The 27,379-nt window shown below is 37.0% G+C and overlaps 1 protein-coding gene across 1 annotated transcript in view; it reads right to left on the bottom strand.

Annotated features, from left to right (window-relative positions):
* ATAD2B (ATPase family AAA domain containing 2B) overlaps positions 1 to 27,379 on the bottom strand; it is a 164,579-nt gene that overhangs the window by 98,006 nt on the left and 39,194 nt on the right. Inside the window, 4 exon segments of the mRNA XM_030311561.1 lie at positions 439 to 613; positions 2,173 to 2,288; positions 5,795 to 5,906; positions 9,098 to 9,196. Coding sequence (XP_030167421.1) covers positions 439 to 613; positions 2,173 to 2,288; positions 5,795 to 5,906; positions 9,098 to 9,196 — 502 coding nt within the window.

Below are 27,379 nucleotides of genomic sequence, written 5' to 3'. Positions count from 1 at the left end.
TCTTGTGAATCATCACATCATTAAATTAGTACTAGTAAAACTGCTGTTAAATACATCTAAAGTTTACAAATTCAGATTACTGAACCTAAACTAAACATACTTACTAGAAATATGCCTCCTTGTGAACAGTTTATATTTACAGACTAAATGCACTCAATATTCTATTTAAAAAAATTTTTGTTGAATGTTTATTTATATTTGGAGGGGGGCAGGGGACAGCACACGAGCAGGGGCAGGGCAGAGAAAGATGGACACAGAATCTGAAGCAGGCTCCAGGCTCCGAGCTGTCAGCACAGAGCCCGAAATGGAACTCGAACTCACGAGCCATGAGATCACGACCTGAGCTGAAGTCAGACGCTTAACCAACTGAGTCACCCAGGCGTCCCCTAAATACTCTATTTTAAAGAAAATATTTTCATATTAGGTGATTTCACTTACCTGATCAAAAAGAAGCCTAAGTTGCCGTTCAGATTCACCAACCCACTTGCTCAGACAGTCTGCTCCTTTTCGCATAAAAAAAGCCACCTTTTTGTCTCCCTGACTGCACTCATTAGCTAATGCTCTGGCAACCAAGGTTTTACCTGTGCCAGGAGGGCCATAAAACAAACAGCCCCTAGAGGAAAAAAGAATCAATAGGAATAAGGTAATGTTACTGCCACCACTAATAACCAATACACAAGGATGCACCTCCCATAGAATTTTTTTATTAATGAATATATGACAATTCTTAGATATTGAGAAAGCTCTTTGTAGTATATAGACAAATTTCACTTTACTGAGAGTATTCAAGGATGTTCTCAACGACCAAACCTTGGTAGGCAAATCAGAGAAGAGAGCCATTTAGCAAGATAAACCAAAAGTTTAAATGTGTCTTCCCAATGACCCAGAAATTTCACATCTTAGAATGCATCATAAATACTCAAAATATTATGAATACAGATTTTAAATGAATGTTCAAAAAAGGATCAATTCTAATTTGTGAAAAACCAAAACAAATCTAAATGCTATTAGTAAGGCACAGATGGCTCAGTTTGAGAAGTGCATGACTCTTGAGCTTCAGCTTATGAGTTCAAGCCCCGTACTGGGTGTAGAGAACACTTAAATAAATAAAACTTAGAAAAATAATAAGGAGTAAATAAATATACTGTTATATCTATAAAATGAACTACTACTAAAATATCAAAAAGAATAATATACACATTACTGATATGGGAAGGTGTCTAGAATACACTGTAGAGTGAAAAAAGTTATATAAAAGCATTACTAAATAATTTTATTTATGTTAAAGGTTTATATGTGCATAATAAAGGCAAAATTTAAACTTAATATACACATATACGTATAAAACAAGCTTATAAAGAATATACAAAATTGTTCATCCCTAACAAGTAGAATTACTCTCTACGTGTAACACGTTCTGCTTCTCTCTCCGTTTTATTTCAGTTTCTCCCACAGCCATGCTACTTTAAGGACTTTGGGAAAAGTAATAATTATTTTCAAAATTCAACTTATATCCTACAAAAAACAATACATTGCTTTTGATTTTAAAAAGCCACTGCAGAATTATAAGCCACAGTTTTAATCTGCTCAAACAGAAGATGACTCTTTAATAAGATTTTCTACACCCTGAAACAGATGGAAAATGTAATGGTCTACATGTATATCTTGAATATTTTATTCTCCCAACTTCCCTTAAGTTCTCAGCCTTTTCTAATAGCTACCTAGCTACGTATCTCATGATCAAACACAATCTGATCATAAAAATGGATATCAAAAAAAAAAAAAAGCTTACCATTTCAAAACTACCAGCATCAAGTCACATATACACTTAATTGAAATTGTGTTTCCAAAGACTAAACAACATACAGCATCAAACTCTATGCTATCTGGAGGCCAAATTATGGAAAATCCATTTGGGCAATCCACTTGTATATTCAAGGCCTGCGCAGAGATTTAGACCTTTTACCCGACATTTAAATGCTGAAATGTAAACTTCAAGGATACACTTACTACCACAGCCTTTGAACCCTAATTAATAAAATTTCATTCCTAATTCTCATTGCTAGAACACATCAAATCAATACATATGAAATATTTATATTTATAATCATTTACTACCTGAAATTTGATAAATTAACAGTAATAATAATAAACATCTAGGACATTACTTACCTTGGAGGCTGAATCTTAAATTTCTCAAAGATTTCTGGATATAGAAGTGGGAATACTACCATTTCTTTCAGTGCATGAATATGATGGCTCAATCCACCTATACTATCAAACCGCACCTTGGGAAGAAGGGAAAAAGTTCAATATAAAATAATTTTAACTACTAAAGATTTTTTTTAATTTATGAGATTGTCTTATGATTCAGAAATACATGCCTTCAGCAGGAACTGTTGAACATAAAGTTCAAAAAATTACACTTCTGGAGTGCAGAAAAATAAAGTCAGCAGTAAAATTCAAGTTTACATTTCAGTTCAGCTAAATAAAGCTACCATTCTTTAATCTCCTAGTAACTAAGGACAAGATTAATGTCCAATCTAACACTTTAATGGGTATCTAGAGGAGATGATAAATTGTATTTATACTCTAATAATTTAAATGCCTTTCAAAATACCATCTATCACATGCATTGCCAGCAAAGGCAATACTGTCCCTAAGGGAGCAAAAACTGATTTAGAAGTAGGGTGAAAAACATCTTAACTACTACAATGGTTTGAGACCCTCCAAAGCTCAACTTTATAAAACCAAGTCTTACTCTTTTTTTTTTTTTTTTTTAAAGAGAGAGAGCCCATGTAAGTAGGGGAGAGGGCAGAGAGAGGGAGAGAGAGAATTTCCTAAGCAGTCCCCACACTTAGCACAGATCCCAACGTGGGCTCGATCCCACAACCCTGGGATCATGACCTGAGCCAGAATCAAGAGTCAGACATTCAACCTACGGACCCACCCACGTGCCCCCAAGTCTTAATTTTTTTTTAATTAAAAAAAATTTTTTTTCATGTTTTTATTTTATTTTTGAGAGAGAGAGACAGAGAGACAGAGTGTGAATGGGGGAAGGGCAGAGAGAGAGGGAGACACAGAATCTGAAGTAGGCTCCAGGCTCTGAGCTGTCAGCACAGACCCAGACACAGGGTTCGAACCCACAAACCGTGAGATCACGACCTAAGTTGATGTCAGACACTTAACCGACTGAGTCACTCAGGTACCCCATTTTTTTTAATTTCTTTAAATTTAAGTTTATTTACTTATTTTGAGAGAGAACAAGTGGGGGACAGACAGGGAGAGAGGGAGAGAGAATCCCAAGCAGGCTATGTGCAGAGCCCAACGTGGGGCTCGAACTCACAAACTGTAAGTTCATGACCTGAGCCAAAACCAAGAGTTGGATGCTTAACCAACTGAGCCACCCAGGCACCCCATGTCTTATTCTTTAATATTAATTTATCTAGATAGAAATTTAATTTCTCTCCTTAGGAGACAACAATGAAAAAGTGATTTAAGAAACACTGACCTACCATAAGAAACAAGAGAGATTAGGGGCGCCTGGGTGGCTCAGTCGGTTAAGCGGCCGACTTCGGCTCAGGTCATGATCTCGCGGTCTGTGGGTTCGAGCCCCGCGTCGGGCTCTGTGCTGACAGCTCAGAGCCTGGAGCCTGTTTCAGATTCTGTGTCTCCCTCTCTCTGACCCTCCCCTGTTCATGCTCTGTCTCTCTCTGTCTCAAAAATAAATAAACGTTAAAAAAAAAAATTTTTTTTAAAAAAGAAACAAGAGAGATTATTCCTCCCGTCCATAACAGTTTAAATACCTAAAAGACTTTGTAGAGTAAAATATTGTACAGAAAAAAGTGCTTGAAGGAAATACTGCCAAAATGTTAACAGTAACCGCCTCCCCCTGTATCTTTATTCTGTTACAGTACTTGAAAATGTTTCAAAATGAAATGTTACTATGATAAAAAAAAAAAAAACTTAAGTAATCTAGAAAAATAAATACAGAGTTTAAATAAGAAAAACCGTGGGGCGCCTGGGTGGCGCAGCCGGTTAAGCGTCCGACTTCAGCCAGGTCATGATCTCACGGTCCGTGAGTTCGAGCCCCGCATCAGGCTCTGGGCTGATGGCTCAGAGCCTGGAGCCTGTTTCCGATTCTGTGTCTCCCTCTCTCTCTGCCCCTCCCCCGTTCATGCTCTGTGTCTCTCTGTCCCAAAAATAAATAAACGTTGAAAAATTTAAAAAAAAAAAAAAAAAAAAAAAAGAAAAACCGTATTTGTATATGATATCAAATTTAAAAATATACTACTCTAAATAAATGCCAGAGACATCTAAAGTTAACTGATTCAACTGATTCAAGAGAGTAAGGTGCTGGTCAACAAAATAAGCAAAGAATATTAAGTAAGGTCCTCTGAGAATGTACACTAGTAGATATGAGACTGGGAATTCAATACTCTAAAGTCCTCGTTAAAATAAATATTTAAGGGGCGCCTGGGTGGCGCAGTCGGTTAAGCGTCCGTCTTCAGCCAGGTCACGATCTCGCGGTCCGTGAGTTCGAGCCCCGCGTCAGGCTCTGGGCTGACGGCTCAGAGCCTGGAGCCTGTTTCCGATTCTGTGTCTCCCTCTCTCTCTGCCCCTCCCCCGTTCATGCTCTGTCTCTCTCTATCCCAAAAATAAATAAACGTTGAAAAAAAAAATTTTTTTTTAAAAAATAAAAAAAATAAATATTTAAATAAAATATTTTCCCCTATGACTTCAGATTGAGAAGAGATAACATTTCATTTTCAAATATATACACAACTCCATTGGTAACTTAAGCTTGTCATATGAGAATCAGTTAAAAATTATGTCATATAGAAACGTTTATGGGAACAAAAAAAAATCAAATATGATCTTAGTTGGGCAGTAACCTATTCCAAAATACACTCCCTAGAAAGATTCTAGTAACAGTAAATATCTATGACATCCTCTAAATCTTGCCTTTCTTTTCAGACTTTCCCTGGGTACTATAACCCACTTCGCATAGTGATCTCAACTATCTTTATATTTGACACCCATATCTGAATTTCTAGCCCATATAGTTCTCCTTAAGGCCAAACCTAACTAATTTCCTACAAGTTACTTCCATTTGTGATGTGCCATGGACACCTAAACATGTATACAACTAACTAAATCATCATAACCCCTCTAAACATTTTCTCTAATGTTCCCTACATCACAGAGTAGATCCCACCCAGTCACTTAAGCCAGAAACCTAGGTCATACATTCAACTTGTTTCTCTCCTTCATTCCCCAAAAGCAATAAATTCACCCAATTCCATCAAACCAAATTCTCTCCTGAATTCTGTCAAATCCATCTACTTCTTTCCATCATTACCCTACCATGACCATTACTCCAAATTACTATGTTACAACTACGTCCAGACCAGTCTCCCTAATGCCAGCCTTGCTTCCCTTCATTAACTACATCAGAATCGGAGTGCTCCATCTAAAATGTAAATCTGATCATGAAATCTAAGCAGCTTCAACAATACCCTACTACATATCATGGTTTATGGGCCTTGCCATATTTGTCAGCCTCATTTCCTACCCATTTTTATTATATACGCCAGTATCACTGATACGGGGGGGCGGGGGGGACTTAAGTATCACCTGTGACCAGAGTGCTAGGTTCCAAAACACATACATCAAAACACTAATAATGATGATATCTGGGTTTTTATTTTTATTATGTGTTGCCTTAGAAACAAGGAACAACCTGAATTTTTTTTTTTAAAGTTACTTCTAGAAAAACATTTACAAAACTTACTGATTTATCAATGTTCATTGGATCAACATCAGCCAAGCTTGCACCCACTTTGACACGTTCTCGGAGAATACCACTAGCTAAATCTTCTGCTCTGAAGTTCATAGGCAAACATCTGAAATTCATAAAAATTCAAGTAGATAGCATTAAAAGTTTCACATTTAACTTTTAACTTTAAATTTTTTAAAAGTTTAACATTTAACTTTTAAGTTTCACATTAATACTCCTCAGGTATTACATGGGTATGTCCACTCAGTTTACAAGATTAAAAGAAATTTCTTTCCCTTTAATTCAAAACTAACCAATTCTAGATCACATCTTGAGAGCTAACCTTTATCTTCTGTTTAACTCCTTTAAAATAGATCTTTAGCCACCTAAAATCCTATACTGTATTAATTTTATTACCCTTAAGAAAATACAATCTACTTCCTCTTTTAACCTTGGATAGTTACCAAAAGATGACATAAACAGCCTCAAAAAAAAGTATGACTTCTAAACTGAATGTACTTTTCACACACATTTCTGAATCTTAACTTACCTTAAAAATATATTTCCAAAGCAAGTATCAAAATAGTTCAGATTAAGTAGACATTAAATTCTTTTATTTAAACTTAGATTTTGGGGGCGCCTGGATGTTGGTTAAGCACCCAGCTCCTGGTTTCGGCTCAGGTCATGATCTCACAGTTTGTGAGTTCAAGCCCCATATCAGACTCCATGCTGACAGTGCAGAGCCTGCCTGGGATTCTCTCTCCCTCTCTCTCTGCCTCTCCCACTTGCTCTGTCTCTCTCTCAAAATAAATAAATAAACATTAATAAATAAAATAAACTTATTTTTTTTCTCTTACACTTTCTTTCCATCACCTACATGTGGAATTATTTTCAGCATATAATCTGCGACAATCCAAACTTGTTTCCAAGACATACTAACTGAAAATTTGGTATTTCTACAATATATACATAATACCAAATTATAGAAATACTTTGCTAAATGTACATTTTCTAAATGTAATTTATCTCTAGGAGTATAAGCTAGAAAATTGACTCAAATTTTAAAGAATAAATTATAATTTGATGTTCTAATTACTTATTAGACAAAATACTGGTTTTCACCCAGTGAAAATTCTTTTTTCATTTTTTTAAATGTTTTTATTTATTTTTGAGAGAAAGAGAGGAGAGGGAGAGAGGGAGAGAGGGAGAGAGGGAGAGAGGGAGAGAGGAAGAGAGGGAGGGAGGGAGGGAGAGAGAGAGAGAGAGAAAGAGAGAGAGAGAGAGAGAGAGAGCACGCGCACACACAAGCAGGGGAGAGGCAGAGAGAGAGGGAGACACAGAATCTGAAGCAGGCTCCAGGCTCTGATGGGTCGGCACAGATACGAAGGCAGGACTCAAACTCATGAACCTCGAGATCATGACCTGAGCTGGAGTCAGACGCCTAACCAACTAAGCCACGCAGGTGCCCCACAGCGAACATTCTTGAGGTTTTAGTGAACCATGTAGTAACCAGTCATTTACCCTAGTTAGGGAAAGACCACCAGATGGCACTCAATGAAACAAAACAAATTTTGCAATAAAATCCAGGGCTCCTGAGATGATTCTATTAGAAACCAAATCTCACTCTGAGTGCCGTAATCATTGTAGCATCTAATAAAATCAACCTCATTAGGGGTGGCTGAGTTGGTTAAGTGTCTGACTTTGGCTCAGGTCATGATCTCATAGTTCATGGGTTTGAGCCCCATGTTGGGCTGTGTTGACAGCTCAGAGCCTGGAGCCTGCTTTGGATTGTTTCCCTCTCTCTCCACCCCTCCCACACTCATGCTCATGCTCTCTCTCTCCCCAAAAAAATGAATATTTTTTTAAATTTTAATAAAAAAATAGGGGCGCCTGGGTGGCGCAGTCGGTTAGGCGTCCGACTTCAGCCAGGTCACGATCTCGCGGTCCGCGAGTTCGAGCCCTGCGTCAGGCTCTGGGCTGATGGCTCAGAGCCTGGAGCCTGTTTCCAATTCTGTGTCTCCCTCTCTCTCTGCCCTTCCCCCGTTCATGCTCCGTCTCTCTCTGTCCCAAAAAAAATAAATAAACGTTGAAAAAAAAAATTTTTTTTTTTTAATTTTAATAAAAAAATTATATAAAATCAGGCTTATTAAATGGATTTGGATTAGAGGAGAGGTACCAAAGAAAAGACTACCAGAAGGGTTGGCTGCTTCCCTTTGGGTCTTCCTCCTTTACCTTCCTGTACATTCACTGAGTAGTTACATAGTAAATAATTTATGAGAAGTGGCTCATAATTTACTGGGTGGCTCATTCACTTAAGCATCTGACTTCGGCTCAGGTCATGATCTCATGGTTTGTGAGTTTGGGCCCTGCGTCAGGCTCACTGCTAACAGCTCAGAGCCTGGAGCCTGCTTAGGAATCATGTCTCCCTCTCTCTCTGCCCCTCCCCCACTCACACTCTCTCTCTTACTCTCTCAAAAATAAGTAAAAATTTTTTTAAAAAATTAGTAAGTAAAAACCAAACCAGTGCCTTAATCTGGTCTAAAATATGTAGTAGGGTGCCTGGATGGCACAGTCAGTTAAGTCATGACCTTAGCTCAGGTCATGATCTCACAGTCTGTGAGTTTGAGCCTTGCATCAGGCTCTACACTAATGGCACAGAGCCTGCTTGGGATTGTGTTTCTCTTTCTCTCTGCCCCTCCCCAGCTTGTTCTCTCTCTCTCTCAAAATAAGTAAACTTTAAAAAAAAAGATTATAAATAGATAAATGAGAAGAGAAGAGAAGAGAAGAGAAGAGAAGAGAAGAGAAGAGAAGAGAGAAGAGAGAAGAGAGAATATGTACTGAATATAGGTGTTAGCAAAATACTGGTATAGATAAGAATCCCATTCAAAAAATAACTGTTCAAGGGCACCTTGGTGGCTTAGTTGGCTGAGCATGTGACTTCAGCTCAGGTCATGATATTGCAGTTTGTGGATTCAAGTCCCATGTTGGGCTCTGTGCTGACAGCTCAGAGCCTGAAGCCTGCTTCAGATTCTGTGTCTTCCACTCTCTCTCTGCGCCTCCCCCACTCACATTCTGTCTCTCTTTCTCTCTCTCTCTCAAAAATAAACAAATGTTAGAAAAAAAATTTTTTTAATAAATAAAATAACTGTTCTTGGGGCATCTGGCTGGTTCAGTAACTAGACCATATGACTCTTGTTCCTAAGGTAGTAAGTTCAAGTCCTACGATGGGCATGGAGCCTACTTAAAAAAATAAATAAATAAAAATAACTCTTCTTCCTTTTTTCTACCATGGATATAACAATAAAAAAATTTACTAACCTGTTTCTTGCTCTCGCCATGCTCTTTGATTTCCTTCTTTCAAAGCGTTCTTCATCAGAAGAAGTTGTGTCACTACTATGAATGGCATGCTTCTTTCTCCTATTTAAAGAGAGTAAAATCCTTAAAATCACTATACAGCAGCAAATTGTTTTTAAAAACACATTGCATGGAGTGCCTGGGTGGCTCAGTGGGTTACGTGTCCAACTCTGATTTCGCTCATGTCATAATCCCATGGTTCATAAGTTCAAGCCCCACATCAGGATTTGCACTGACAGCGCCAAGCCAGCTTGGGATTCTCTTTCCCTCTCTGCCTCTCTCTCCCTCAAAAATAAATAAACTTAAAAAAAAAAAAAAAAACACGTTGTAGAAGGGCACATGGGTGACTCAGCTGATTAAGTGTCCAACTATTAATTTCAGTCCAGGTCATAATCTCAGTCGTGAAATCAATCCCCTTGTGGGACTCCATGCTAGGCATAGGGCCTGCTTAAAATTCTCTCTCTCCTGGGAATGCAAGCTGGTGCAGCCACTCTGGAAAACAGTATGGAGGTTCCTCAGAAAATGAAAAACAGAACTACCCTACGACCCAGCAATTGCTCTACTAGGCATTTATCCACGGGATACAGGTGTGCTGTTTCAAAGGGACACATGCACCCCCATGTTTATGGCAGCACTGTCAACAATAGCCAAAGTATGGAAAGAGCCCAAATGTCCATCGATGGATGAATGAATAAAGACGATATGGTGTGTATATATATATATATATATATATATATATATGTAAAATGGAGTATGTATTACTCAGCAATCAAAAAGAATGAAATCTTGCCATTTGCAACTCCGTGGATGGAACTGGAGGGTATTATGCTAAGTGAAATTAGTCAGAGAAAGACAAAAATCATATGATTCACTCATATGAGGACCTTAAGAGACAGAACAGATGAACATAAGGGAAGGGAAACAAAAATAATATAGAAACAGGGAGGGGGACAAAACAGAAGAGACTCATAAATATGGAGAACAAACTGAGGGTTACTGGAGGGGTGGTGGGGGGGGATGGGCTAAATGGGTAAAGGGCACTAAGGAATCTACTCCTGAAATCATTGTTGCACCATATGCTAACTAATTTGGATGTAAATTAAAAAAATTTTTTTTAATTAAAAAAATAAAGAATCTCTCTCTCTCCTTCTCTCCCTACCCCTCCCCCACTAAAATGCACCCATGTGCACATGCTCTCTGTCTCTCAAAAAATAAAAAAAACACATTGTAGAGACTGTTAGCTATGGAGAGTAAACCTAGGACTGCTGGAGGGGAGATGGGTGGGGAATGGATTAAATGGGTGATGGATGGCAAGGAGGGCACTTGTGATAAGCACCAGGTGTTATCTGTAAGTGACTCACTACTAACGTCTACTCATGAAACCAATATTACACTGTATGTTAACTAACTAGAATTTAAATAAAAAGTTGAAACAACAAAAAATAATAAATAAATAAATTACATTGTAAGCATCATATCTATAATTAATTAGATCAGTAGATTTACTTATAGAATTACAGTACATTTATTCAGCAAATATTACTAAGATCCTTCAGCTCATCTAGTTTATATCTAATGAAGTATAAACATGCCAACTTCTACAAAGGAAAAAGAAGGAAGAAAGGAGTCTATAATTTTTCAAATAGGGTTGTGCAGGAATGGAGTCAAACAACAAATTTGACTTGCATCCCTATTAAGGGAATATCTATCAATGATTTAAAAATTACATTAGAATCTCACTGGAAAAGAAAGTTTGGCTTTTTCTCTTATTTTTCTTTTCCCAAATAATCAGAAACAATCCAGACACTAAAGGAAATAATACACTGGCTTACAGAGAGAGAAATTACTTCCCAATTAAGATACATCCTATCTGAATTTCTTATAAAATGTATAAAGAATTTTTGAAGAGAAAAATGACTTATAATCAGAACTACTATGGAAGAATTAAAAAATGTATCAAGGTAAATTCATTCTCAACAAAATAATATTTAGTGAATACTATATCATTAAAATAGTTGATGACATCTCTAAGATACCTAGAAAGATACATATACATATACATGTGCATCTACAAAGAAACAACAAAATAAACCACACTGACTTCTCATCAGCAACAATACATCAAAGGGGAGATATATATATGTGTCTGTGTGTGGAGATATAGATATAGATATAGATATAGATATAGATATAGATATAGATATGGATATAGATATCAGTGAAGAACTTCAAAGGTTTAAGGAAAACCTATTGGATTTAGAGTTGTCTTAAATCACAAAATCATTGGCCAGCTATCAAAATAAAAGGCATTTTAGGGGCGCCTGGGTGGCGCAGTCAGTTAAGCGTCCGACTTCAGCCAGGTCACGATCTCGCGGTCCGTTGAGTTCGAGCCCCGCGTCGGGCTCTGGGCTGATGGCTCAGAGCCTGGAGCCTGTTTCCGATTCTGTGTCTCCCTCTCTCTCTGCCCCTCCCCCGTTTATGCTCTGTCTCTCTCTGTCCCAAAAATAAATAAACGTTGAAAAAAAAAATTTTTTTAAATAAAAAATAAAATAAAAGGCATTTTAAGATAGCAAAGATACAAAATTTACTTTCTACACATTCTTTTAGTAAATTATTGAGATTATATTCCTACAAAATGAAATGGTATAGAAAAAACACATGGGATCTAGTAAACAATGGCTCCAACTCATGAAAACAGTGTTAACTTTTAGCATATTCACTTTGCAGCAGGCCTAGAAAACAATCCCTCTGAAGTGGAACAGGAAGATGACACTAGGGGAGAGGTCATTTGACAGAAAGAATATGAATGTTTTCACATTATCAGAAATTTAGAAAACTGTTAAACTACCTGAATGTTTAAAAAAAAACAAAACAAAACAAAAAAAAAACTCTTGAAATTTTTGAAGACCATCAGGAGATAAATTCAGTGGGTCCTTTTTCCCCACATACACGAATCACTACAAGAAGCCCTGCATACATTATGTTCCTGTCAGGCTATGCAGAAAGTGATACAATCTCCTCCACGCCTATCCCTATCCCATGAACTCAATGTTCCCCCTCACTCCTCTATTTTCTTCCAAGCACTTGTCACCATCTGACATACTAAGTATTTTACATATCCATTAGTTTATCTTCATTCAAATGTAAGCTCCAAGAAAACAGGGATTTTTACACTTCTAGCTTCTTAACATCCAGTGCTTTGAATGACCCTTGGTGAGTAGAGAAGGCAGCAATATATATCATTGAATGAATGAATAAATTTAATAATACAGGAGTATTTCCCACTGAGTGGCCAGAGTTAGTGAAAAAAGATCCACCAAGAAGGAAATTTAATCCTAGCACCTTACTTAGCTCTACAGTGAAAAACACTGTCATTATTCATAGAAAGGTAAAAACTATTCATTGGTTTTTGACTTTTCAGGATTTCAAGATTTTTGATCTTTCAGGATTAACCTGCAAATTAATCAAGACTTAATAACTGTCACGGAAAAATATAAATGTTATCAGTCCTGATAATATAAAAAGATAGGAGTAGAATGGAAGGAAGTGGATGTTTGTGTCCTAATCTTAAAAGTAAGGAGTGAACTATGTGGAATTTAAGAGAGAAAACAAATAAAGAAAGAAAAAAAGAGATAAACCAAAAAACAGACTCTTAACTACAGAGAACAAACTGATGGGTACCAGAGGAAAGGTGGGTGGGGGGATGAGTGAAATGGGTGAAGGGGACTAATAGTACACTTACCTTTACTTTTTAAAGTTTGCTTACGTATTTTGAGAGACAGAAAGAGAGCAAAGCAGGGGTGGGGGGAGTGGGCAGAGAAAGAGAGAGACTGAATCCCAAGCTGGCTCCACACTCTCAGTGCAGAGCCCAACAAAGGGCTTGGATCTCACAAACTGAGATCACAACACCTTCTAAAGTCAAGCGTCAGATGCTCAACTGACTGAGCCACCCAGGCACCCTAAAAGTACACTTATCTTGATGAAGACTGAGTCATACAGAGAATTATCGAATCATTACAGTGTACATCTGAAACTAACGAATGTTTACTATACTGTAATTAAAAAATAATAATCTGGGGCGCCTAGGTGGCTCAGTCACTTAAGTGTCCGACTTCGACTCAGGTCATGATCTCATGGTTTGTGAGTTCGAGCCCCACGTTGGGCTCTGTGCTGACAGCTCAGAGCCTGAAGCCTGTTTCGGATTTTGTGTCTCATTCTCTCTCTGCCCCTACCCCACTTGTGCTCTGTCTCTCTCTCACAAAAATAAATAAATGTAAAAAATAAATAACTAAATAAATAATAATAATAATATTATTGTCTAATAATTTGGAATTAGGTATATTATCAATATAAATAAAAATGATATGAAGTCATGAAAATGACCTTATAGAATATTTAATGACCAAGAAATGTATTCATCATACATTAAGCAAACAAACTCAGACTACAAAATAGTAGGGAAAAAAAAGTAGGAGTGAAAAGGCACTATTTATAGTTAATAAAACAAAAATAGACATTCAAGTATAATGATTCAAATTTCATGTGACTAAAGAAGAATTAAGATTACTGCTATCACTATATGAGAATGAGGAAGATCAGAAAACACTGTTTAAAGGTGATGAATCAAGGGCGCCTTGGGTGGCTCAGTCGGTTGAGAGTCCGACTCTTGATTTCAGCTCAAGTCATGATCTCACAGTTCATGGGAAAAGTAGGAATAACTTCACCATAAACTTCCAAAATGTTATCAAGCAATACTACCCATGAAGCCGAACTATAGAGCAAAAATATAAGAACTGAAGACACCATAAGAAAACAGGAGAAGACAAAACTCTAAGCTACTGAAACTTCAAAATACACAGGGAAAACACTCAACAAAGAAATAAAAATAAACTGATACAACGTTAGTTATAAAAAGCTAGAAAATACCTAAAAGGATCTAGAGAATTGAAAACAGCCAACAAAATGTAACAAAAATTTAAAAAGGAAAGCAGAGAAAATGATGGAGATAAAAAAGAAAAATTCAACATGGGAATAACTGAAATCTTCAAATAAAAAATCAGAATAATAGGAAAGAGCAAACATTTGAAAATATAATTCAGGAAAACATACTGAAATTAAAAATGTGGTTATTACTCACTTGAAAGGGCAAAATGTGTAACAGACAAAAATGACTCAAGATGATGATCACTTACAAAAATACTAATCAAGTTATTGGTCTTTTAAGATAAAGAAAAAATCCTTGGGTAGCCACCCAAAAGGGCAAACAAACTTATAAAGGGAAAAAAAAAATTTACCCTCAAATTTCAACATAGTTTCAACATAGCGGCATTCAATGTCAATAACACAATAAAATACATTCAAAATACTCAAGACAAGCGTGTGTATACAAGCCAAAATATTTATACTGAGCCAAACTGTCCTTCAAGTATGAAGACTACAAACAGTTTAGAACATGCAAGAACTTAAGAAATACTGAGACCATGAAGCATAAAAACTGCTACGCGCAAATCTCAGCTAATGAAGATACGAATAGGAAAATGCAGCAACAAGGATAGGCTGGCTGTAAGCACAATATATTTACCTATAGTTCTAAAACTAAAGCAACAAAATAAGGTGACAGGAGAACATCCATGGCACTGTACAAAAAAAAAAAAAAAAAAGGGAGGCAAAGACAAAGATGTCAAATAAGGTAAGTAAGCCAAATACTTCAATTTTAACAGCAAGAAAGTCAGGGTTATCATTAAAACTTACAAATAAAACTTCTCAAAAATGTAGATTTCGAGGATATGGAAAAACAGGACCCCTTGTGTACTGTTGGTGGCAATTCAAACTGGTGCAGCCCCCATGGAAAACAGTATGGAGGTTCCTCGAAAAGCTAAAAATAACACGACCTTATGATCCAGCAATCACCCTACTAAGTATTTACCCAAAGAACACAAGAAAATTAATTCAAAGGGATAAATAGACCCCTATCTTTGTCGCAACATTATTTACAATAGCCAAGATATGGAAAGAGCCCAAATGTCCATCAATTAACAAAGAAGATGTGGTATATATATATACATTGGAATATTATTCAGCCATAAAAAAACAATGAAATCTTGCCATTTGCAATGACATGGATGAAGCTAGAGAGTATATTGCTAAGTGAAGTCAGTGAGAGACAAATGCCATACGATTTCATTCAAATGTGAAATTTAATAAACAAAACAAACAAGCAAAGGGGAAAAAATAAGAGAGAGAGAGAAAAAAAGTAAGAAAAGACTCTTAACTATAGAGAACTGATGGTTATCAGAGGGGAGGTGTTTTAGGGGATGGGTTAAATAGGTGATGGGGATTAAGGAGTGCACTTGCTGTGATAAGCATAAGGTGATGTATGGAAGTGTTGAATCACTATACTGTACACCTGAAACTTCTGTAACATTGTATGTTAGCTAACTGGAATTAAAATAAAAACTTAAAATTAAAAAAAGTTTATGTAAGAGGACAATGGTAAACTCTGAAAAGAAAGAGTAAAATTGAAAATGGACAGTAGAAAAGATAAGGGAATAGACAGAAATAGACCCTTGCTCAGGGGAAGACTAAGTTCAGAATAAGAAACTAATTACTACTAACAAAAAAGATGAGGCCATTATAAAAATTTAAAGTAAAAACCACTATAAAATGCCTTCCTAAATAAAACCAGAATAATTATGTACAAAAATAAATACAAAACACAACAAAAAGAACCACATAGTGAAATTCTATCTGAATTATCAAAAACCTCTCCACAAGGCAAGATCCACTAAAACTAATGGATGAAAAGCAAAAAAGATCTATGCAAAATCTCAAAGAATCTTCCCCAAGATACTTCCCCATTGCTGAATTCTATCAAACATTTAAGGAGGAGAGGCACCTGAGTGGCTCAGTCGGTTGAGCGTACAACTTTGGCTCAGGTCATGATCTCGTGGTTCATGGGTTCAGGCCCTGCGTCGGGCTCTGTGCTGACAGCTCAGAGCCTGGAGCCTGCTTCAGATTCTGTGTCTACCTCTGTCTCTGCCCTCCCCCATTCATGCTCTGTCTGTCTCTCTCTCTCTCAAAAATAAATAAACATTAAAAAAAATTTGGGGGTGTGCCTGGGTGCTCAGTCAGTTGAGCGTCTGACTTCGGCTCAGGTCACGATCCCATGGTTTGTGAGTTTGAGCCCGCATCGGGCTCTGTGCTGACAGCTCAGAGCCTGGAGCCTGCTTTGGATTCTGTGTCTCCTTCTCTCTCTGCCCCTCCCCTGTTTGTGCTCTGTCTCTCTCTGTCTAAAAAAAAAAAAGAATTTTTAAAAAAATTTTTTTAATTTAAGGAGGAAGTAACGCCAATCTTACACAAACCCTTTCAGAAAGCAAAAGAGAGAAATACCTCCTAACTCCATTAATGATACCAGCATAACTAACACCAAAACCCCCAAGGACATTACAAAAAGAGAAAATTACAAGCCGACACCTTTCGCAAACAGAAACCAAAAAAAAAAAAAAAAAAATCCTGAGAACATTAGCAAATTATATCCAGCAAACAATAAAAGCATATATATCATGACAAAAAAAAAAGTTTATCCAGAGAATATAATCAATATAATTCACCACATTAACAATAAAAGAGAAATATTATGACCAATTAGAAGAACACAAATCATTTACCAAAATTCAACCTATTATGTAAAAGCTCACAATAAAACAGGAATAGAGGGAAACTTATTCAATTAGAAAGGAGCATCAAAAACAAAACAAACAAAAAACAACCTTCAACAGTCTAATTACTGGAGAAATAGTGAACGTTTCCCTAAAAAATCAAGTACAACACATACCCACTCTCACAACTTCTTTTTACCACTGTACCAAGGATCCTAGTGAAACAATAAGGAAAGAAAACTCACAAAGATTGAAACTGCCTCAATTTGCAGATGATATGGTTTATGTAGAAAATATTCAGTAATATACAAAACAACTACTAGAATAACAAAATTTGGCAAGGTCACAGGATACCAAGTTAACAGACAAAACAATTCTGTTTTTAAATCTTAGTAGTAAACAATTAGAAAGTAGTTTTTTTACACAGAATTTTTTTAATTGTTATTATTTTTTAGAGAGAGAGAGAAAAAGAGAGAGGGGGTGAAGAGAGAGAGGGAGAGAGAGAATCCCAAGCAGGCTCCACACTGTCAGCAAGAGAGAGAGGGAGAGAGAGAATCCCAAGCAGGCTCCACACTGTCAGCAAAGAGCCCTACCGCAGGGCTCAAATTAATAAACCATGAGATCATGACCTGAACTGGAATCAAAAGTCAGTTGCTTAACTGATTGAGACACCCAGGCACTCCCAGAGTGTGTTTTTTTTTAAGTTTTTATTTATTCATTTAAGTAATCTCTACACCCAAAATGGAGCTTGAACTCATAACCCCAAGATCAAGAGTCACATACTCTTCTGGGGCACCTGGGTAGCTCAGTTGGTTGGGCATCCGACTTTGGCTCAGCTCATGATCTCACCATTCAGAGTTTGAGCCCCACACTGGGCTCTGTGCTGACAGCTCAGAACCTGAAGCCTATTTCAGATTTTGTGTGTGTGTGTGTGTGTGTGTGTGTGTGTGTGTGTGTCTGTCTCTCCCGTTTGCGTGCATGCTCTCTCTCAAGAATAAATAAACTTGAAAAAAAAAAGTCTCATACTTTTCTGACTGAGCCAGCCAGGTGCCCCTAGAAGGTAGTTTTTAAAAGTAATTCCATTGAATCATTAAACATAAAATACTTAAAAATAAATTTAAGATACAGAAAAAACCTCTACACTATAAACTACAAATCATTGCTAAGAGAAATTTCAAAAGACTTAAATGAAATGATATACCATGTTCATGAATTGGCAGGCTAAATATTATTACAATATTGATTCTCCCCATATTGACCTACAGCTTCACTATAGTCCAAACAAAATCCCAGAAGGCTTTTACTATAGAAACTAACAGGGGGTGCCTAAGGTGGCTCGGTCAGTTAAGCGTCCGACTTTGGCTCAGGTCATGATCTCATGGCTCAGCTGGTGAGTTCAAGCCCCGAGTTGGGGTCTCTGCTGTCAGCACAGAGCCTACTTCAGATCCTCTGCCCCTTCTCTCTCTGTCCCTCCCCAACTCATTCTTTCTAAATAAATAAACTCAAAAAAGAAAGAAAGAAACTAAGAGGAGCAGGCACCTGGGTGGCTCAGTCGCTTAAGCATTTAGACATCCAACTCTTGGTTTCGGCTCATATCACTTATCTCCTGGTTCATGAGATCGAGCCCCACATCAGGTTCTGTGCTGACAGTGCAGAGCCTGCTTGGGATTCTCTCTCTCCTCTCTCTCTCTGCCCCTCCCCGACTCATGCACAAGCACTCATGCTCTCTCAAAATAAATAAACTTTAAAAAAAAGAAAAAGAAAAAGAGAAAGAAAGAGAAAAAGAAAAAGAGAAAAACAATTAACAGGGAAGCCTGGCTGGCTAAGTCAGAGGAGTGTGTACCTCTTGACCTTGGAGTCATGAGCTTGAGCCCCAAATTGCACATAGAGATTACTTAAAAAAAAGAAAAAAGAAATTAACAAGTTGATTATAACATTTAAATGAAAATGCAAAGGACCTAGTCTTTAAAAAGACGACTAAAGTTAAAGGACTTACAGTACCTGATTTCAAGATGTACTATAAAGCAAAAGAAATCAAGACAATGTGGTAATGCTTGATAAGTAGAACAAAATCCAGAACCAGACCTACATGTATATAGAAAATATATTTTTGACAGAAGTACCAAGCCAATTCAGTGAGGCATCTTTTTCATCAAAAAGAGATGTTGAGATATTGGATATTCATGTACATAAAAAGAACCACAACTTTTACCTCCTATAATACACAAAGCTAAAACTATAAAACCTCTAGTAAAACACATGGGATAAAAACCTTTGTAATCTTATGGTGGAAGAAAGTTTCAAAAAGCACAAGCTATAAAAAAAAATGGATATTCTGATCTTCATAAAAATTTGAAACCAGTAAGAGATGGACAGTAGATAGTGGGAGTCAGGTTTCTCAATGTCTGAAAGTTACAAGATAAAGGAGAGCAGGTTAGAACAAACACTTTGATACTGGATTAGAGTAGCCAACTTCAGTACAAACTAATCTTTAGCTTAACATAGATACAGATGGATACAGAAACAATTGTAAATGTGCCTGCATCCATAGGTGAGTGTATATACATACACTATACTAGCTATCTGAGAGGCCTTGTACCAACAAACATACAGTGTCTAGATCTTGGCTTCTAAATATCATTCCCCAATAAAAGGAAACAGGGCTCCTTAGTGAGATGGCTTATCCTAGAGCTGGGGCATGGAATATACACAATGAGCCTAGCACATGTTGTAATGACAGGAAATAAAGAAGTACTCAAAAAACAAAAGAAGGGAGGCATGTAAACTGGACAGAGGAGACAACCTGAAAAGGTTTCCAACAGCTAAAGCAGGTACAATTTGAATAACAAAATAACGCAGGATTGCATTATAACCCAAAGCATAAAATAAATATGCATGCATCCATACTGATATAAAGGATTGAATAAATATTTTTTAATTGGAGGATGCCAATGTCTTACAAAAGAATTTCAAGTAATATAGGTAGATACTCCCCCCTCTAGGAGATGGAGCTTTAATTCTCAAACCACTACCTTTCCTGGTAGTGTGTTAGACTTAGTGGCTCTTTACGTAAAGAACAGACTATGGAAATGGAAAGATCATACCTTTACAGTGGAGAAATGTGGCAAGCATGACTGTAACCAAGTGATAAAGGTTAACTTAACATTATCAGTGATGTCATATGGATACGCTTCCCCTTGATGTGATACAACAAGATGGACCGTTTTCTATCTTTCCAAAAATCCCCAACCCCAGTCTAATAAAGAGGAAAACATGATTAGACAACTTGGGGGGACATTCCACAAGATACAGAGACAGGATTCCTCAAGATTATCCAGATCATGAAAAACAAGGAAAGGAAGACAGAAAAACTGTCACAGACCAGAGACTATGGAGACATTAACACTAAATGCAATATGGTACCCTGAATTCAATTCTGCAGCAGAAAAAGAACATTAATGGGGCACCTGGGTGGATCAGTTGGTTAAGAATCCGACTCTTGATTTCAGCTCAGGTCATGACCTCACAGTTCGTAGGGTAAAGCCTCATATTGGGCTCTGCACTGTCGGCACAGAGCCTGCTTGGGATTCTCTCTCTCTGCCCCTTTCCTGCTTGCGCGTGCTCACGCACTCTCTCTCAAAATAAACATTTAATAAATTTAAAGAAAGGAAAGAAAAAGAACATTATTAAAATCCAAATAAATTTTGGAGGTTGGCAAGTAGTCATGTACCAATGTCAGTTCTTAGTCTTAACAAACATGCCACAACATGTTAACAACGACAAAAATTGGGTAAGTGGTATAAGGGAACCTCTATATTACCTTCACAACTTTTCTGCAAAGCTAAAATTGTTCCAAAATTAAAAATTCATTTAAAAAACATTTTAAACATTTGCCCTTTAAAACACATCATTATGAGAACAGATGGCAAGTCAAAGGACAGAGGAAACACTCGCAAAACATATATGTAACAAAACATTTATGTCTAGAATATATTTTAAAAACTCTTGAAACTTGGGGCACCTGGGTGGCTTAGTCAGTTAAGCGTCCGACTTGGGCTTAAGTCCTGATCTCACGGTTCCCGAGTTCAAGCCCCACGTCGTGCTCTGTACTGACAGCTCGGAGCCTGGAGCCTGCTTCTTATTCTGTGTCTCCCTCTCTCTCTGCCCTTCCCCCACTCATGCTCTGTCTCTCTCTCAAAAATAAATAAACATTAAAATAAATAAATAAATAAATAAATAAATAATAAAAACACTTCAAACTCAATAAGAAGGCAAACAACTTGATTTTAAGATGGTAAAAGATTTAAATACCAACTTTACAAAGAAGATATAAAAATGGCCAATAAGTAAATAAAATGATGCTTAACATGGTTAAAGACTCAGGAACAGCGAAGTAAAAACTAAAATGAGATACTAGTATATATTATCAGAATGGCTACAATTGGGGCATCTGGTTGGGGCTGAACTGGTTGAGCGACCAACTCTTGGTTTCAGTTCAAGCCATAATCTCATGGTTTGTGGCTTCAAGCGCTCTCAGGGCAGAGATCAGGATTCTCTCTCTCCCTCTCTCTCTCTACTCCTCTCCCATTCGCTCTCTCTCCCAAAACAGATAAATAGACTTAAAAAAATGGTTAAAATTACACCAAGTGTTGGCGAGGATATGAAGCAAATGGAACTCAAACATACTGCTAGTGAAACTGTAAAATGGTTACAAAAATTTTGAAGATTGGTAATTTCTTAAAAAGTTAAACATCACCTATCATTAAGACCTACACATTCCACTCATAGCTATTTACCCAAGAGAATTAAAACCTATATCCACACAAATATTCACAGCTGCCTTATGCACAATAGTCAAAAACAAGAAAAACCCAAATTTCCATCAAGAAATGACACATTTGGTATGTCTATACAATGAATACTCCTCAGCAATAAAAAGGAATAATCTGCTGACATACATAACAACATGGATGAATCTCAAAAATCATTATGCTGGGTGAAGGCAGAAGAGTACATACTATATAACAAAACTCTAGAAAATGGAAACAAATATACAGTAACAAAAAGAAGATCAGTGCTTGCCTAGGGTCCGACTGAAAAAGGACATAAAACTTTTGAGGACAATGTAAATGTTCTACATCCTGACTGCAACAGTGAAATCACAACAATACACATCTGTCAAAACTTATCTAATTAAATACCTTAAATTGGCCGGGAGGCAGGCAGGTAGGTGGCTCAGTCGATTGAATGTCTGACTCCTGATTTCCGCCCAGGTGGTCATGGTCTCAAGGTGCATGAGTTTGAGCCCTGCCCTGGGCTCTGAGTGAACAGCGCAGGGCCTGCTTGGGAGCTTCTCTCCCTCTCTCTCTGCCTCTCCCTTTCTCTCTCCCTCTCTCTCAGAAATAAACTTTATATTTATTCTTTATTTTTGAGAGAGAGAGAGAGAGAGAGAGAGAGAGAGCGAGCGCACAAGCGAGGAGGGGCAGAGAGAGAAGGAGACAGAATCTGAAGCAGGCTCCAGGCTCTGAGCTGTAGGCACGGAGCACGATGCGGGGCTTGAACTCACAGATGGTGAGGTCATGCCCTGAGCTGAAGTCAGACGCTCAACCAACTGAATCACCCAGTGCCCCCAAAGAATAAACTTAAAAAAAAAAAATTTTGTTTTAAATACTTTAAATGGGTACAGTTTATATAAATTATGCCTCAAGGAAGTTGATTAAAGAAACACAATAGGAGCCTAACAAGACAGGACTACAAAATGTATGTAGTATTCTAGACAGAATCCTCGAATAGAAAAAGGACATTGGGTAACACCTAAGAAAATATGAATAAAGTATGGACTTTAGTACATAATGTTATATCACTATTAGTTCAATAATTACAACAAATGCACCATACTAGTGGTAAGTGTTAATGATAAGGGAAACTGGGTATAGACTATATGGAAACTCACTGTACTAGCTTCAAAATTTTTCTGTCAATCTAAACCTATTCTACAATAAGAAGTTCACTTTTTTAAAAACAGCAAAGGCAAACAAGATTTGTGCATTTCTTTGCGTGTAAATTTTACCTAAAAAAAAAAAAAAACCTAAATAAACACTGAACTTTAGTTACTTGATATACATGCTGAAGAATTTAAGAGAAGTATACTGATGTCTGCAACATACTTAGAAATGCATCTAAAAACTGAGATGGATTGGGAGACTGAGTGGCTCAGTCAGTTAAGCATTCAACTTCAGTTCGGGTCATGATCTCAGAGTTCATGGGTTCAAGGCCCACGTTTGACTCCATGCTGATAGCTCAGAGCCTGGAGCCTGCTTCAGATTCTGTGTCTCCATCTCTCTCTGCCCCTCCCCTGCGTGCGCGCTCTCTCTCTCTCTCTCTTTCTCTCTCTCAAAAATAAACATTAAAAAAAAATTTTTTAACTAAGATAGATTGACATATGGGTAGAGATATATATTTGATAAAGAAAGTATAACACGGACTTCAAGCCGTATTACAAAGCTGTAATCATCAAGAGAGTATGGTACTGGCACAAAAACACACACTCAGATCAATGGAACAGAATAGAGAACCCAGAAATGGACCCACAAACGTATGGCCAACTAATCTTTGACAAAGCAGGAAAGAATATCCAATGGAATAAAGACAGTTTCTTCAGCAACTGATGCTGGGAAAACTGGACAGCAACATGCAGAAAAATGAACCTGGACCACTTTCTTACACCATACACAAAAGTAAACTCAAAATGGATGAATGACCTCAATGTAAGACAGGAAGCCATCAAAATCCTCGAGGAGAAACCAGGCAAAAACCTCTCTGACCTCGGCTGCAGCAACTTCTTACTCAACACGTCTCCAGAGGCAAGGGAAACAAAAGCAAAAATGAACTATTGGGACCTCATCAAAATAAAAAGCCTATGCAGAGCAAAGGAAACAATCAGCAAAACTAAAAGGCAGCCGACAGAATGGGAGAAGATGTTTGCAAATGACATATTGGATAAAGGGTTAGTATCCAAAATCTATAAAGAACTTATCAAACTCAACACCCAAAAAAAAACAAATAATCCAGTGAAGAAATCGGCAAAAGACATGAATACACACTTCTCCAAAGAAGACATCCAGATGGTCAACTGACACACGAAAACATGCTCAACATCACTCCTCATCAGAGAAATACGAATCGAAACCACAATGAGATACCACCTCACACCTGTCAGAATGGCTAACATGAACAACTCAGGCAACAACAGATGTTGGCGAGCATGTGGAGAAAGAGGAACCCTTTTGCATTGCTGGTGGGAATGCAAACTGGTGCAGCCACTCTGGAAAACAGTATGGAGGTTCCTCAGAACATTAAAAATAGAACTACCCTACGACCCAGCAATTGCACTACTAGGTATTTATCCAAGGGATATAGGTATGCTGTTTCAAAGGGACACACGCACCCCCGTGTTTATAGCAGCACTATTGATAATAGCCAAAGTATGGAAAGAGCCCAAATGTACATCGACAGATGAATGGATAAAGAAGATGTGGGTATACACACACACACACACACACACACACACACACACACACACACACACAATGGAGTATTACTTGGCAATCAAAAAGAATGAAATCTTGCCATATGTATGCAGTGACGTGGATGGAACTAGAGGGTATTATGCTAAGCGAAATTAGTGAAAGACAAGTACCATATGACTTCACTCATATGAGGAATTTAAGATACAAAACAGATGAACATAATGGAAGGGAAACAAAAATAATATAAAAACAGGGAGGGGGACAAAAACATAAAAGACTTTTAAATATGGAGAACAAACAGAGAGTTACTGGAGGGATTGTGGGAGGGGGGATGGGCTAAATGGCAAGAGGCATTAAGGAATCTACTCCCGAAATCATCGTTGCACTATACGCTTAGATGTAAATTAAAAAAATAAATTAAATAAAAATTTAAAAATAAATAAAAACAAAAATAAAAAAAGAAAGTATAAAATGAAACTGTAGAATCTTTGTGGTGGGTATGCCAGTATTCACTATAAAATTCTTCCAACTCTTCTAGATATTTGAGAATTTCCATGAGAAAATGTTGAAGAAAGAAATATTACACAGTGAAATGCTTAAGACCATAAAAACTAAACAAAAGTAAGATAAAATAACGGAAGTAAAAACAACAGTCACATCAACAAATGGAAATAAATGTGACACAATTATGAAAATAAGATTTTTAGACTGAATCTCAAATCAGAACATAGCTCAGGGCAGCTGGCTGGCTCAGTCAGTTAAGCGTCTGACTCTTGGTTTCAGCTCAAGTCACGATCTCACAGTTTGTGAGATCAAGCGCCAGCATCAGGCTCCCCACTCAGCATGGAGCCTGCTTGGGATTGTCTCTCTCTCTCTCTCTCTCTCTCTCTCTCTCTCTCTCTCTCTCTCTCTCTCCTTCTCCCACACATGCACACACACACGCTCTCTCTAAAAATAAATAAATAAAACTTTAAAAGCAAAATCAGAACATGGCTCTATGCTGAAAACAGGAGATGTTTAATGTGATTCAGAGAGATGAGAAATAAAAGAACCAAAAGTATACAAGCCAAACATGTGGGTAAAAACCTAACATCAACTATAAATTAGTATAAAAGAAATAAATGAAACAAAGTAGAATTTTTTTAGTGTTTATTTATTTTTGAGAGAAAGAGACAGAGACAGAGTGTGGTGGGGCAAAGGCAGAGAGAGAGAGAGGGAGACAGTATCTGAAGCAGTCTCCAGGCTCGGAGCTGTCAGCACAGAGCCGAACCTGGGACTCAAACTCACAAACTGCGAGATCTTGACCTGAGCCAAAGTCAGGCACTTAACCAACTGAGCCACCCATGCGCCCCCAAGGGAGAATATTTTCAAAGGCAAAATGACAAATTCATAATAAAGTTTCTGACTGTAAGTAGTTATGGGCAACTCAACACAGCAACAACACCCAAAAAGCAAAACTTATAGCACGCAAAAGGAGAAAGGGATATAGACATCCTAGTACTAGGAAGACTTTAATTCACCCTTTCCATCCACATCCAAAGTGAAAAGTAAGAATACAAAATGAACAAAAGTACAATAATAAAGGCAACCTAAAAAATATGATAAATAACATACTTAATTGAGTTTCAACCTGTGGTTTAAAAATAAAGAATATTTCTTTTCAAATGCCTATAGACTATATATTCAACCACAAGGAAACTTCACTAAGTACAATACAAACAACATTCTCTAATCACAGTGCAACAAATATAGAAATTAATTACAAAATCAGAAAACAAAAGGCACTTGCATCTAAAAGACTCAACATTAGAAAATCTATTAAAATAATTAATAAATCTTAATAATAAATCTGAGATGAAAGATCTCCATAGACCTTAACAATTTGAACACATTCGATCAATATTCTTGTTTTGATATTTTTTTTTTAAGAAAATTCAAGTATTTAAAAAACACATAAATCTTTGGGGCACCTGGGTGACCTTAGGTTAAGCATCTGACCCTTGATTTCGGCTCAAGTCATGATCTCCCGGTTCATGAGTTCTAGCTCCCGCACTGACAGCACAGACCCTACTTGTGATTCTCTCTCTCTCTCTCTCTCTCTCTCTCTCTCTGCCCCTCCCCTGCTCATGCATGCTCTCTCTCTCAAAATAAATATTTTAAAAATAAATAAATAAAATAAAAAATACATAAATCTTTAACATGACAAAAGTACATCTTTCTTAAGCATCAATCATAACATGGACAAGCTAGGAGAATCCCCAATAAAGAAGAGGGGTACACAAAATTAATATGCTGAAATTGTTATATATATGAATCAGAAAATATAATGGAAAAACGAAATATAATGAGAAAATATAATGAAAAAAAAGGACAAGGGAATCTCACAAAAGCAACAGAAAAAGTAAGTTAGGTAAGAAAAAATTAACAATAAATGTGCAAGAACCACACATAACACTTTAAAACATAACTGAATAATATTAAAAACAAAAATAACACAAATAATGTAAAATCACATTCAAAGGAAATTTAAGGGATTAGTTATAAATATTACAACATATTAAAAAGCCTCAACAACTTAAACAGTATTCAATATGAATGGAAAAAATATCCAGAAGCAGAGCAAAACATGTAATCTGATATATGATAAATGTGGCAAAGAGAATCGATGGAGAAATCACGAACTGATTCAATAAATGAGCTTGGTAAAACTCATTTTTCCATCTGTGAAAAAAAGTTGGATCTGTACTACAAATCTTACACCATAAAATTCAAATGAATCAAAATTTAAAAGTAAAAAAATGATATCATATGTTTTCACTCTTATGTGGATCCTGAGAAACTTAACAGAAGACCATGGGAGAAGGGAAGGAAAAAAAAAAAGTTAGGAGAGGGAGGGAGCCAAACCATAAGAGACTCTTAATAACAGAATAAACTGAGGGTTGATGGGGGGTGGGAGGGAGGGGGGGGTGGGTGATGGGCATTGAGGAGGGCACCTGTTGGGATGAGCACTGGGTGTTGTATGGAAACCAATTTGACAATAAATTTCATATTATAAATAA

The sequence above is a fragment of the Lynx canadensis genome, chromosome A3, assembly GCF_007474595.2.
Source record: "Lynx canadensis isolate LIC74 chromosome A3, mLynCan4.pri.v2, whole genome shotgun sequence".
Lineage (NCBI taxonomy): Eukaryota > Metazoa > Chordata > Mammalia > Carnivora > Felidae > Lynx > Lynx canadensis.
The sequence above is the reverse complement of the archived record's forward strand: the minus strand, read 5'-3'. Positions and strand labels throughout refer to the sequence as shown.